Raw genomic sequence first — 13,263 nt, 5'->3', positions numbered from 1 at the left:
ATGTCACACCCCAGCAGGGGAGGCTGGTTGTGATGTCATAACCCCAGCAGGGGAGGCTGGTTGTGATGTCATAACCCCAGCAGGGGAGGCTGGTTGTGATGTCACACCCCAGCAGGGGAGGCTGGTTGTGATGTCACACCCCAGCAGGGGAGGCTGGTTGTGATGTCACACCCCAGCGGGGGGAGGCTGGTTGTGATGTCATAACCCCAGCAGCGGAGGCTGGTTGTGATGTCACACCCCAGCAGGGGAGGCTGGTTGTGATGTCACACCCCAGCGGGGGGAGGCTGGTTGTGATGTCACACCCCAGCGGGGGGAGGCTGGTTGTGATGTCACACCCCAGCGGGGGGAGGCTGGTTGTGATGTCACACCCCAGCGGGGGGAGGCTGGTTGTGATGTCACACCCCAGCAGGGGAGGCTGGTTGTGATGTCACACCCCAGCGGGGGGAGGCTGGTTGTGATGTCACACCCCAGCAGGGGAGGCTGGTTGTGATGTCACACCCCGGCAGGGGAGGCTGGTGGAGGTAGAAGTCGGAGGATGGGCTCATTGGAATGCACGGAACGGAATCAAACAGGTGTTTTCTGTTCCGTCCTCCGTTTCACCCCCAGCACCCTCCCCTCTCTTCCAGAATGTTCTCTGAAGTCCCCATCATTGAATTAATTCATCATATTTCCATTACAGCTATTCACATGAAATTGAGACCAGACATCAGTATTAACTCAATAAGGCTACACAAAAACCGTTGTGTGTAATATATTGAACACATATCTATGTTTCCAGTGGGAATTAAACCCCTAATCTAAGAGTTTCCAGTGTCATACTCTACCAACTAAGCCACACGTCACCAGGATTTAGGAGATCTAGATTATGTAAAGCTTCAGAATATATTGAATATGTCAAACTGCCCAAGCTGATCCAGGAACTGTGCTTCTCCTCGTTCCTCAGCGCCAGGAGCTGGAGTCTGAGAACAAGAGGCTGAAGCAGGACCTGGGGGATCTCCGTCAGTCCCTGACTAAGGTCAGCTCCGCGGCGGCCCTCAGCCCAGGCTCCGCCCCCTACAGCGTGCTGCTGGAGCAGCTGGACTCGGCCAACGAGCAGCTGGAGGTCCGCATGGAGGAGGTGCTGCTCCTGCGCTCCCACCTGGTCCGCACAGAGGCCCAGAAACACAAGGTAGGACACCTACGGCAGCACTCCAAGGTCAAACATAATAATAATAATGCATTTTATTTGTATTGCACTTTTCATTCAAAAAACCCAGCCTAAAACATAATAAGTTAAAAACAAAACCAGCCTAAAAACACAATAAGTTAAAAACATAGTAAAAAACACAATAAATCACAAGAATGAACACAGGTTCAACAGTCAAAGGCCTTTTTGAATAAAAAGGTTTTTAGGCCTGTCTTAAAAGAGTCCAGGCTCTGTACTGCCCTTAGCTGGCTAGGAAGGCTGTTCCACAGGCTCTGTACTGCCCTTAGCTGGCTAGGAAGGCTGTTCCACAGGCGTGGCGCAAACAGATTGCTAGTATTTTCTAGACCATCGATTGGATGACTATAACGAACAGTGTTTGTTTGTTTTCGTCACTGTCACTACACCCTTTTCCTGTTTCGTAGGGTTCACCGTTGGGAGAAGGCTTGAAGTTAAGGGACATCAGTGAAATCCCTCTGCCACCTTTGGGATCCAGAGATGTGGACAGGTAAACCCGTAGGCTCTTCACTCTCACTCACACCAGCCATGTCTCCTGAGCTCCTCTTCACATAGGTGTTTTATCTCTCTGGCTCGTCAGATCTCCTGACGTCCACACGTTGAATGAGGACGGTGAGCTCTGGCTGGCGTATGAAGGGTTAAAGGAGACCAACAGGTGAGCTGAGGGAAACCGTAGCCACTGGAGGGTGTGTGCGCTGTTACGAGATAATGATATTCTGTCAGTTAAGAAGCTGTTTATCGCTCTCCCTCTCTCTCACACACACACACTCTCTCTCACTCCTTTCTTTCTTTTTCTCTATCTCTCTCTTTCTCTCTCACTCTCTCCCCCTCTCCCCCACTCTCTCCGCCGTCTAATGATCGCAAGGTCGGCAGATCGGCGGTTCGAGCCCCGGCTGGCCACATGTCGAAGTGTCCTTGGGCAAGACACTGAACCCCAAATTGCTCCCAGTGAGCCGGGCCGGCCGGCGCCTTGCATGGCAGCTTGCCGCCATTGGTGTGTGAATGTGTGTGTGAACGGGTGAATGAGAGGCCGTTGTAAAGCGCTTTGGATAAAGGCGCAGTCCATTTACCATTTACCATCCCTGCTCTCTCTCCGTCTCCTCCAGAGTGCTGGAGTCCCAGCTGCAGGTCCAGGATAAGAGTCACGAGGAGGAGTGTGAGCAGCTGCGTGAGGAGGTGCGCAGGGTGCGGCAGGAGAACCGGCAGCAGCAGCAGATCGTCTCCCAGAGCCTCCTCCTGCCCCAGGACGCCCGCATAGAGGCCAGCCTGCAGCACGAGATCACACGCCTCACCAACGAGAACCTGGTGGGTGCAGCAGTACCTCCCTACCTGTACATCCATCCATCCAGGCCCCTATTTTAAAAGAATCAGCTAGCTGTCTTCGGGGTTCCCACAGGTCCTTGAAATCCTTGAAAGTTTGTGAATTTGAGAAAAAAAAATCAAGGTCTTCAAAGTTTTTGAAAATAGACATGGGTCATTGAAAGTGCTTGAATTCCCCCCTCTCGCTCTCTCTCTCTCTCAAATTTTTTTAAATATATTCAAAAATGTTTTACTCGTCAACTAGTTCTCTCTCAAACTATGCTGTGTTGGGTCCTTGAATTTGAGGGAATTGAGTCTTGAAAGGTGCTTGAAAGGTGCTTGAATTTGATGTTTCAGAAGGTGTGGGAACCCTGTGTTTTATTGGGGGGAGAAAAATCTATGCTAGGACCAGTGGCCATTGGCAGTCACAATGGTGACATAGACAGACACGAGGGTTAATAATCAGCTAGCTGTCTTATTGGTGCTGTTGATGTTTGACGTACGAACGGACAACCTGATGTGCTTGCATCTCGGTAGGATGTCCTGGAACAGCAAGGGAAGCAGGACAAGACCATACGCAAACTGAAAAAACAGCTTGTGCATTACGTCAAGAGGGTTAAAGAATATGAAGGTACGTACGTCAACTAGCATATGATTCAGGGGAGACTGGTGGAGGTAGAAGTCGGAGGACGGGGCTCATTGTAACGCAGGGAACGAATCAAATGTTTGATACCATTTCCTCATACCATTCCATACATTACAATGAGCCCCCCGTTCTCCGATTTCTACCTCCGCTAGACTCCACTGACGTGATCATGGTACACAGCATGTACGTATGCCTAAAATGGTGAATGAACATCCAGTCATTCTCATTTTTGTTGGTCTGTTAAGACGGAGTTCACCTGGAGGGGGCGGCACCAAAGTCTGCCCACCGTGCCAGCATCACCCGCAAGGAGAGGGACTTCCAGGGCATGCTGGAGTACAAGAGGGGGGATGAGATCAGGCTGCTGAAGAGTCTGGTCGTGGGTAGGTCTGACCTCTTTGCTTGTCAACTTCAATCAAATAATCTGTTGACGTACTGTATCCCCTGAGTGTTTAAATGACATCCAATACACTATCGCTTTAACAATACTGGCCATAACCAGTTTCATTGTTTGAACATGATATAATATAAATAAGTTGATATATGGCCAGTTTCACAGACAAGGCTTAGTGTTAAAGGCTAGTCCCCGACTGAAAAGCAGTTTCAATGGAGATTTTACATTGAAAGTGGGATTTAGTCCAGGACTAGGTTTAGGCTTAAGCCTTAAATCTGTGAAACCGGCCCCTTGAAACCTTGATTTGAGCTGAGTTCCTCCTTTGTGATGGGCTGTGTTGTCGGGAGGTAACGATGCATCACGAGACAGTTCATTATCAATACAAATATGTGACGATTCATGTGACGTGGCCTGTCCCAGGCCACCATCCCACCCTGCCTGAAAACCTCAACTATCATCCCAGTCCCGAAGAAAAGCACGGTGAGCTGCCTAAACGACTACCGCCCGGTGGCACTCACACCAATCATCATGAAGTGCTTCGAGAAACTAGTCCGGGCCCACATAGTCACACGCCTCCCACCCAACCTGGATCCATACCAGTTCGCCTACAGAGCCCACAGGTCCACAGAGGACGCCATCGCGACGACTCTCCACGCCACTCTATCCCACCTGGAGAGGGGGAACAGCTACGCGAGACTGCTCTTTGTGGACTTCAGCTCTGCCTTCAACACCATCCTTCCAGACAGGCTAGTGACCAAACTACTAGACCTGGGACTATCACACTCTATCTGTGCATGGATCAAGGACTTCCTGTCTGACCGCCCCCAGAGGGTGCGGGTGGGCTCCCACACCTCCACAGCCCTCAGACTCAGCACTGGGTCCCCCCAGGGCTGCGTGCTAAACCCCATCCTCTACAACCTCTACACCTACGACTTCACCCCCGTCCACCCCAGCAACTCCATCGTAAAGTTTGCAGACGACACCACCGTGGTGGGCTGCATCTCGGGGGGGGGACGAGGCGGCGTACAGGGATGAGGTGGAGCAGCTGGGCAAGCTGTGCAAGGTTAACAACCTGCTGCTGAACCAGTCAAAGACCCAGGAAATCATCGTGGACTTCAGGAGGAAAAATATCTGAGGTCCAGCCCAGGGTTTCCGTTAGAAAAAATTGCCGCCGGACATCGTGTCCGGGAAGATTTCGATTTACCGGACAAACGTGATATATTCCGGTCATCATATTAAAATATAATAAAAAATAAAAAAATCTAAATCATATTTTTTTTTTTCAAATCTAATATAGCTGTTTGTCGCGGTGATTACTGTTGTGTAGCGGCCTATATATGCCATTTAATGTCTATTTCTCATCCGATACGATTAGATGCGAGCTATATAATATATAATAATATAACATGATTCGCATGCGCGCTATGCCATTATGTCCAGCGCTGAACGGGCGCCTCACTGGGAACTGAACAGACAGCATCGATCAATGAACGGACTCCACATTACGTTAACTGAAGTTTGTTAAATTGTTTGGGATTAATGTGAGTTTTCTATTTTCTCTTTCCAGTTTTACCCTTTTTTTTATCAATAAAACAACGTCATTTCTATAACCAGGTCTCGCTGGTTGGGAAGGCATTTCGTTTAGCTGCCTGTCAAATCATACCTAATCGGACTCGGGAGTATGACAATGAGGAGAACATAACTGTTTATTGAGAAACAATAGGCAGGCTGGGATACGTATATAAAGAAATACCACAATGTCTAGATGTATAACATTTTATTGAACAGTGCAAGCATGTAGGCTTCTGGCGTGACATCGTACCCCTAACGTTCTTAGGGCTTGTTTGAAAAGCTTAGACTGAAAGTTAGTGCCCTGGTCAGATTGTATAACAAGAGGAAGACCGAATGTGGAAAAAAACGTTGTTAAAGCTTTCACCACTGAGCTGGCTGATATGTTACGCAACGGAACAGCTTCGGGAAAACGAGTAGCAGCGCACATAATAGTGAGCAAATACTGACTTCCACTTTTAGTCCTAGGCAAAGGTCCAACACAATCAATTATTACACGTTCAAATGGCTCCCCTATAGCAGGAATGGGATGCAATGGTGCGGGTGGAATGGATTGATTAGGCTTACCCGCCATCTGACAAGTATGGCAACAGCGGCAGTGCTTGGCAACATCCGCCTTCAGTCCGGGCCAAAAGAAATGTTTCAATATCAGCTGATAAGTTTTAGTTATACCTAAATGTCCTGACCACTGGCTCTCATGTGCTACAGATAACACCTGTTGTCTATAACCCACAGGCACAACCACTTGTTTTACAGTATTCCACTCACAACCATTTGCATTAGGAGGAGACCATTTACGCATTAATATCCCATCGTTAAGGAAATAAACTACGTTGCCCCCTATTTCAGATTCCTCACTAGCTGCATGTAAAAAACATTTGTTTAATGACTGATCAGCTACTTGAGCGACACGCAATCGCTCGCCGGTTACAGGCAGAGATAGGCTGTCAGCGGATGGTATGGTAGGACTCGGGAGGATGGTAACTCTACCACTTTCTCCCTGGGAGAAGCTGAAACAATCGGGTTCTCATCCCTTTCAGAAAAGGCTTGCATAATCACACTATCACAGAGAGAAACATCGCTATCCTCCTCTCTGCCTCGACTCGATTGTGCACGAGTTATAGCGCACACCGGAAACAACCGCTGTTTCGCATAGGCAGCCTACACATTAGGAGTCATCATCATGCCGGTGTCAAATCATATCATAATAAAATAAATACATAGCCTATATATTCGTCTTTTTTAAAATAGAAGGAATCAGAATGTGAACTTTAGCGAATTGTATTCAAATTGTGCTTAGAGGGAATTATTTTCACCGGACATTTATGTCCGACGAGTTTTCAATTTGTCGGACTTCAACAAATTTTACCGGACAAAGACCGGTAATTACCGGTTAACGGAAACCCTGGTCCAGCCCCTGCTCGTCGATGGAGGGAGCGTGGAGAGAGTCTCAACCCTCCGATTCCTGGGGGTGCACATACAGGATGACCTGTCCTGGAAGACCAACACAGCAGCCATCATCAAGAAGGCACAACAGCGGCTCTACTTCCTGAGAGTCCTCAGGAAATACCACCTCAGACAGGAGCTGCTTGTGACCTTCTACCGCTGCACAGTGGAGAGCATCCTCACCTACTGCATCTGCGTGTGGTTCTCCAGCTGCACAGACGCAGAGAGGAAAGCGCTACAGAGAGTCGTGAGATCGGCCCAGAAGATCACCAGCGCCCCCCTCCCCTCTCTGGAAGAGCTGTACAACACACGCTGCCTCAGGAAGGCCTCCAAGATCTCCAGAGACCCATCCCACCCTGGGAACGAACACTTTGTTCGGCCGCCCTCGGACAGGCGGTTCAGGACCATGTTCGCAAGGACAAATAGACTGAAGCTCAGCTTCTACCCCAGGGCCATTCCTGAACACCGCAAAGACCTAGGTTCTAGGCCCTGGACAATCTAGACAATTTGATGGCAGCTACTAGATTGTAATCAAGTGCAATACTGAAACACAACTGTGAACATTTCAAACCTGCAAACTGCGACACTTTAAATGAATGTGCAATAACACTATGTGCAATATGACAACCCTCGGGTACATAAGGTTCAGAGATAGGAAATGTTAGGATATGTATAGCATAGCATAGAGTACAGCACAGTGTTTTATTTGTATAGTATAGTATAGTGGATAGTGTACATAGCCTTTATTTATGTAAACCAGCTCTTTTCCCTTCTTGTTTTTAGTTTTTTTCCTAGCACCAGGGGAGCCCCCCCTCCCAAATTTCGTTGTATGGTACCTGTACTATATCAATGACAATAAAGACCATTCATTCATTCATTCATTAATTCAAAAAAATATCGCAATACTCTTTTTAAGAAGCAGAGGGCGACCTCACTTTCGTTTAGAAAGAAAATAAAATCTGCCTTCATTGTATAGATTGCGTTTTGCAGTTATACCCTACCTCGCAAATAAAAAGGAGTATTTTGTCGTTTTTGTCTGAGAAATAAATAAAATAATATTTTTCTGTCACAATTTGCCTGCAAATTCATTTTGTAAAAAAGAAATCGTGAGAAAATCGTATGGTGAACCCAGTATTGTGGATGGTAACGTGAGTTGAGTGTGTCCTTACATCCCTACTGTGTGGTCGTCCCTGCAGATCTGAAGCCTCGTGGCGTGGCTGTGAACGTCAGCCCCGGCCTGCCCGCCTACATCCTCTTCATGTGCCTCCGCCACGCCGACTACGCCGCCGACGACCAGAGAGTGAGCACGCTGCTCAACTCAACCATCAGCAGCATCAAGGGGGTCATAAAGGTACGCTACTGCCCCCTACAGTGATTCTATAATGACATAAGGGGGTCATAAAGGTACGCTACTGCCCCCTACAGTGATTCTAGAATAACATACGGGGAGTCATAAAGGTATGCTACTGTCCCCTACGGTGATTCTAGAATAACATAAGGGGAGTCATAAAGGTACGCTACTGCCCCCTACAGTGATTCTAGAAGAACATACGGGGAGTCATAAAGGTATGCTACTGTCCCCTACGGTGATTCTAGAATAATATCATGTATAGCATTTAGCTTGACGCTTTTATCCAAAGCCACTTACATTGTAGCGGGAATTACACAGTGATGACCCAGTGTCAGGCGTTAAAACGTGTGCTATGTGTTTTGTGTGTGTTTTCTTTCTATCCAGAGGAGAGGAGATGACTTTGAGACGGTGTCTTTCTGGCTGGCCAACACCTGCCGGTTCCTGCACTGTCTGAAGCAGTACAGCGGAGACGCGGTAAGACAGAGAGAGTATGTTGATGTAAACATCGCGTTGACTGTTTTGGATCTTTCCCCATTGATGACCTTTGACCTGTGCTTGACCTCTGCAGATGTACACAAAGCATAACACCCCCAGGCAGAATGAACACTGCCTCACCAACTTTGACCTGTCAGAGTACCAGCAGCTGATCAGCGACCTAGCCATCCAGATCTACCAGCGGCTCATCAAGTGCATGGAAGAGATCCTGCAGCCAATGATAGGTGAGGGATAGGTGTGGGGCGGCTGTGGCGCAGGAGGTAGAGCCGCCGTCTAATGATCGCAAGGTTGGCAGATCGGCGGTTCGAGCCCCGGCTGGTCACATGTCGAAGTGTCCTTGGGCAAGACACTGCCTTGCATGGTAGTTTGCCGCCATTGGTGTGTGAATGTGTGGGTGAATGGGTGAATGAGAGGCCGTTGTAAAGCGCTTTGGATAAAGGCGCTATAAGTGCAGTCCATTTACCATTTAGGGAAGCTATCCCCATAGGGCTGGGCGATATGGCTTAAAAATATTTCCATTTTTTTCACACCACTCCCGATTTACGAGTTTAATTGATTTTTTTCTGCTGTCCTGTGCAACTCGCAATGCCACACACTTCTCTGTCTGAGATGCTGGAATCAATTAGTGGTGCCGCTGCTTTTAGTTGCCACAGACAACTACATACTTTACAGCAGACATACAGCAGACAGTGGTTATTGGAAGGGAAGCTGTGGAGGTTCTGTACCGTAATTACCCAAGTTAAAATGAAAATCAATTTTCATTTTGAAACACTGTCCTAAACCATAAATTCAAATGAATAGATGAAATCGATTTATCACCCAGCTCTCCCCCATGCTACTGAAATAATCCTGCTGGACCTCAAGGCGTTACCCTTCCAACACAGACACAAGTGTATGGTCAATATGTTGTCCCCCACGAATTATGTACTGTAGCGCCACCTCCTGGTTTGAATTGGTGACAATTATGCAAACATAGCCTATGCTTTGTGGATTAATGAGAGAGAGTTTTAAAAATGAATATTTTGTTCCTTTGCTGGAAATGAAAATGTGATCGCCATCTATGGATGTACTCTCCTCTGTGCACCCCATTATAACTAGTGGTGGTCTAGTGGATAGTGAGTTGGACTTGTGATCGGAAGGTTGTGAGTTCAAATCCCGCCTGAAACCACACCACTACGTACTAGTGTGCCCTTGAGTAAGGCACTTAGCCCTCAGTTACTCCAGGGGGAATGTCCCTGTAATTCGTAATTGTAAGTCGCTTTGGATTAAAAGCGTCTGCTAAATGGCAAAATTAAAATTAATTAATTAAAATGATAACGTTTTAGGTCATGTTCTCACATGAAAGTCAGATTCGAGACCCGGAGCAAGTGGATGAGATCATTGCAACATTGTTGCATAAATAATTTCTCTGATTTGCGTTCTCACAGCCCTTTATGTAAACGAAGTAACATACGCAATCGAAGAAACAGACGTGGTAGTTGATTGGTCAGGAAAATTTAAAATTGCCCGTTCGTCCCGCTCTTATCCAGATCAACACGCATGTGCTGTTGTTTTCCTATGGACTGCCTCGAGCAGCGTTCTCACCAAAAGCGAAGCGAAGCAAAGTGATGGATGCGTCGTTTGTAACCGGAGCGAAACCACCCCTTTTCAAGCGGAGCATCCGGGTTGGTTCTTTGCTGCGGGAGCGACTTCGAATGCACGTTCTCACAGCTCCAAACGACGCAGAGCAAACAAATGGTATCCTAAACTCCGATTCCAAGTGAAGCAAATGTTCTAGTGAGAACACGCCCTCAATAATGATAACAACCCATCACTTTAGCCACACCGTCACAAGATGAGCCTAATCCCCCTAAACTAAACACCGGATTTCGTTGTCGGCAACAACAACAATAGAAACGGAGCTGAATTTGATCATGGATATAATAACATTGAACATAATACCTTTGTGAAATGTCCAGTTCCAGGTATGCTGGAGCACGAGGCCATCCAGGGCATCCTGGGGGCCAAGCCCACGGGCCTGAGGAAGCGGACCTCGAGCGTGTCCGGGGAGGGCGGCCAGTCGGTGGACTCCATCCTGACGCAGCTCAGCCTGTTCCACTCAGTCATGACTCAGCACGGCGTGGAGGCGGACCTCGTCAAACAGGTGGTGAAGCAGCAGTTCTACATCATCTGCGCCAGCACCCTCAACAACATGCTGCTGCGCAAGGACATGTGCTCCTGGAGCAAGAGCGTCCAGATCAGGTACGGTCCTGTCAGTCCAGGGAGATAGAGAGGTACTTTATTCAGGGTTCCCACGGGTCCTTGAAATCCTTGAAAGTTTGTGAATTTGAGAAAAAGAAATCAAGGTCTTAAAAGTTTTGGAAAATAGACATGGGTCATTGAAAGTGCTTGAATTCCCCCCCCCTCTCTCTCTCTCTCTCTCTCTCTCTCTCTCTCAAAAAAAAAAAAGTATATATAAAAAATGCTTTACTTAGCTTGTCAACTAGTTCTGTCTCTATCTATGCCGTGTTGGGTCGTTGAATTTGAGGGAATTGAGTCTTGAAAGTCCTTGAAAGGTGCTTGACTTTGATGTTTCAGAAGGTGTGGGAACCCTGTTTATTGATCCCTGAGGGAAAGTTCAGACATTACAGCAGCTCAGACCACAAACAACAACAACAACAACAACAACAAAATAAAGTGACAATTGAATAGTAGAATAAAATAAAATAACAACTATAAATAAGCTGATAGACATGTGAAAACCGTATACAGTAGTATCATCAGATCACCCCGATCGAGCCAGCCAGAGTAGGAGTCGGACAGTCTTATTGTGGCAGACAGAAGAGATCTCCGATCTTTTCGGAGGCTGATGGAGGCAGACATTGGAGGACAGGCTCATTGTATCAAACAAGTGTGTTTGATATCATTCCTAATTCCAATCCGTTCATTACAATGAGCCTGTCCTCTGATTTCTACCTCCACTAGTATAGTAAGTTGTTGTTGTCGCTGTCGTTGTTGTTGTTGTTGTTTTTATAGTAAGGTTTTGGCCTATATATATATATATAAAGCTTGTGGAGAGGCTGATGTGGCTCTAGTAAGGTGAATTCTGGCTGACATTGTCTGAGAGGGTCTCTCAGAGTGTGAGCGTGTCCTGTGTTTGGGCCCTGGTTCTCTCCAGGTACAACGTGTGCCAGTTGGAGGAGTGGTTGGGGGATAAAGGCCTGGCAGACTGCGGTGCCAGGGAGACTCTGGACCCTCTGATCCAGGCAGCTCAGCTCCTGCAGATCAAGAAGAAGACAGAGGCGGACGCTCAGGCAATTTGCACCATGTGTAGCGGCCTTACCACATTACAGGTAGGCAGGCTAACAACATCACCAAGCTATCTGCTACTGGCCTTCGCACAGCACAGGTAGACAGGCCAGCAATATCGCAAATATAATATATGATATATATGATATTATCTGCACCAGGGGTGTCTGGTGGAGGGAGAAATCGGGCTTGATTCTATCACACATCCTATCCCAGCAGCCTCCATTGATCTGCAGCAAGTGTAATGGCCTTACCACGGCACAGCTAGGCAGGCACGCAACATCACCAAGGTGTATAGAGAAGTGATTCACAACCCTTCTTTCTCTAGTCCAGGAGTTTTGAGGAATTAAGTCAGGGCTATAGGTGATTGCATTTGCATGTTTGACAATTAGCAGATGCTTTTATCCAGAGTGACTTACAACAAGTACATTTGTCTAAAGTCAGTGAATCATTTATACATCAGCCATCATAAGAAAAATACAAAATCTATGTTAGGACCAGGTGCCAATGCTGCTTTTATTTTATTTTTTTTATTTTTTTTAAACAGTAGAGGAATTGTACAGGGAGGTAGTGGGGGGTGAAGAGGTCTTTAGGAGGGACAGGTTAAGATGTAGCCTGAAGAGATGGGTCTTCAGTCCAGGGTGGAAGATGGGTAGTGACTCTGCAGTCCTGACCACAGTGGGGAGCTTGTTCTGTTACCGGGGCGACAAGACAGTGAAAAGCTGTGGCTGAACAGCACGACCGCTGCATCCTCGTAGAGGATCACATCAGACAGGCCAACACCCTCCCAACATTTAAACAGGCCCTCAAAACCCACCTCTTCAAGCTCGCCTTCACCAGTTAACCCTCTCCCCCTCCCCTTCCCACGTGTCCCCAGCACTACCTTAATTAGGCCCCTATACTTTCTTCTGTTTACCTTTTTGTTTCTTTTTATTATTACTACTCAAATTTTTCAGTTTGTAAAGCGTCTTTGAGTGTCTAGAAAAGCGCTATATAAGTCTAATGTATTATTATTATTATTATTATCCTCGTAGAGGACGGAGTGATGGACCAGTGGCTTGGAGGCTGACCATTGCTTGCAAGTAGCGAGTCTCTTGGTGGTATTCACCATTCTCTCCTATTATTTGTTGTCTCAACAGATCGTTAAATTGCTGAACTTGTACACTCCAGTGATTGAATTCGAGGAGCGGGTTTCAATATCATTCATCAGAACCATACAGGTAAGGATTGTGTGTGTGAGGGTGTGCATCCAACCTTTCATTCTCTTTGATGTGTTTTCTTGAATCTCCCATGCGATGCTCTTACTGTTATGTCCGTTGTTCTCAGGCTCGTTTGAAGGACCGGGTCGACTCTCCGATGCTCCTCATGGACGGCAAAAAGATCTTCTTCGTCAGCTTCCTCTACACCCCCTCCTCCCTCGCCCTGGAGACCCTCCAGATCCCCAGCAGTATGAACCTGAGCTTCCTCACGCGCATCTAGAGCTCCGGCCCCCCGAACCGCCCCAAAACAACTCTGGAGAAGCTTTAATATAATCTGTAAGAGATTGGAAGTATACAATAATAAAAGAAGGGAATGCA

At 47.2% G+C, this 13,263-nt stretch overlaps 1 protein-coding gene across 1 annotated transcript in view; it reads left to right on the top strand.

The window, feature by feature from the left end:
- Positions 1–13,263, top strand: part of LOC308170452 (unconventional myosin-Va-like) — a gene marked incomplete at its 5' end in the record, with an annotated part of 46,434 nt that extends 33,171 nt beyond the window's left edge. The window contains 13 exons of the mRNA XM_080545242.1: positions 944–1,168; positions 1,609–1,691; positions 1,782–1,856; positions 2,308–2,506; positions 3,038–3,131; positions 3,392–3,526; positions 7,749–7,903; positions 8,288–8,377; positions 8,472–8,622; positions 10,357–10,639; positions 11,556–11,730; positions 12,826–12,906; positions 13,013–13,263. Coding sequence (XP_080401368.1) covers positions 944–1,168; positions 1,609–1,691; positions 1,782–1,856; positions 2,308–2,506; positions 3,038–3,131; positions 3,392–3,526; positions 7,749–7,903; positions 8,288–8,377; positions 8,472–8,622; positions 10,357–10,639; positions 11,556–11,730; positions 12,826–12,906; positions 13,013–13,165 — 1,899 coding nt within the window. The 3' untranslated portion in view covers positions 13,166–13,263. The remainder of the gene's footprint in view (positions 1–943; positions 1,169–1,608; positions 1,692–1,781; positions 1,857–2,307; positions 2,507–3,037; positions 3,132–3,391; positions 3,527–7,748; positions 7,904–8,287; positions 8,378–8,471; positions 8,623–10,356; positions 10,640–11,555; positions 11,731–12,825; positions 12,907–13,012) is intronic.

The sequence above is a fragment of the Nansenia antarctica genome (assembly GCF_963989245.1).
Source record: "Nansenia antarctica genome assembly, chromosome: 14".
Classification (NCBI taxonomy): Eukaryota; Metazoa; Chordata; class Actinopteri; order Argentiniformes; family Microstomatidae; genus Nansenia; species Nansenia antarctica.
Note: the sequence above shows the minus strand (reverse complement) of the source record. Positions and strands in the feature narration are given on the sequence as shown.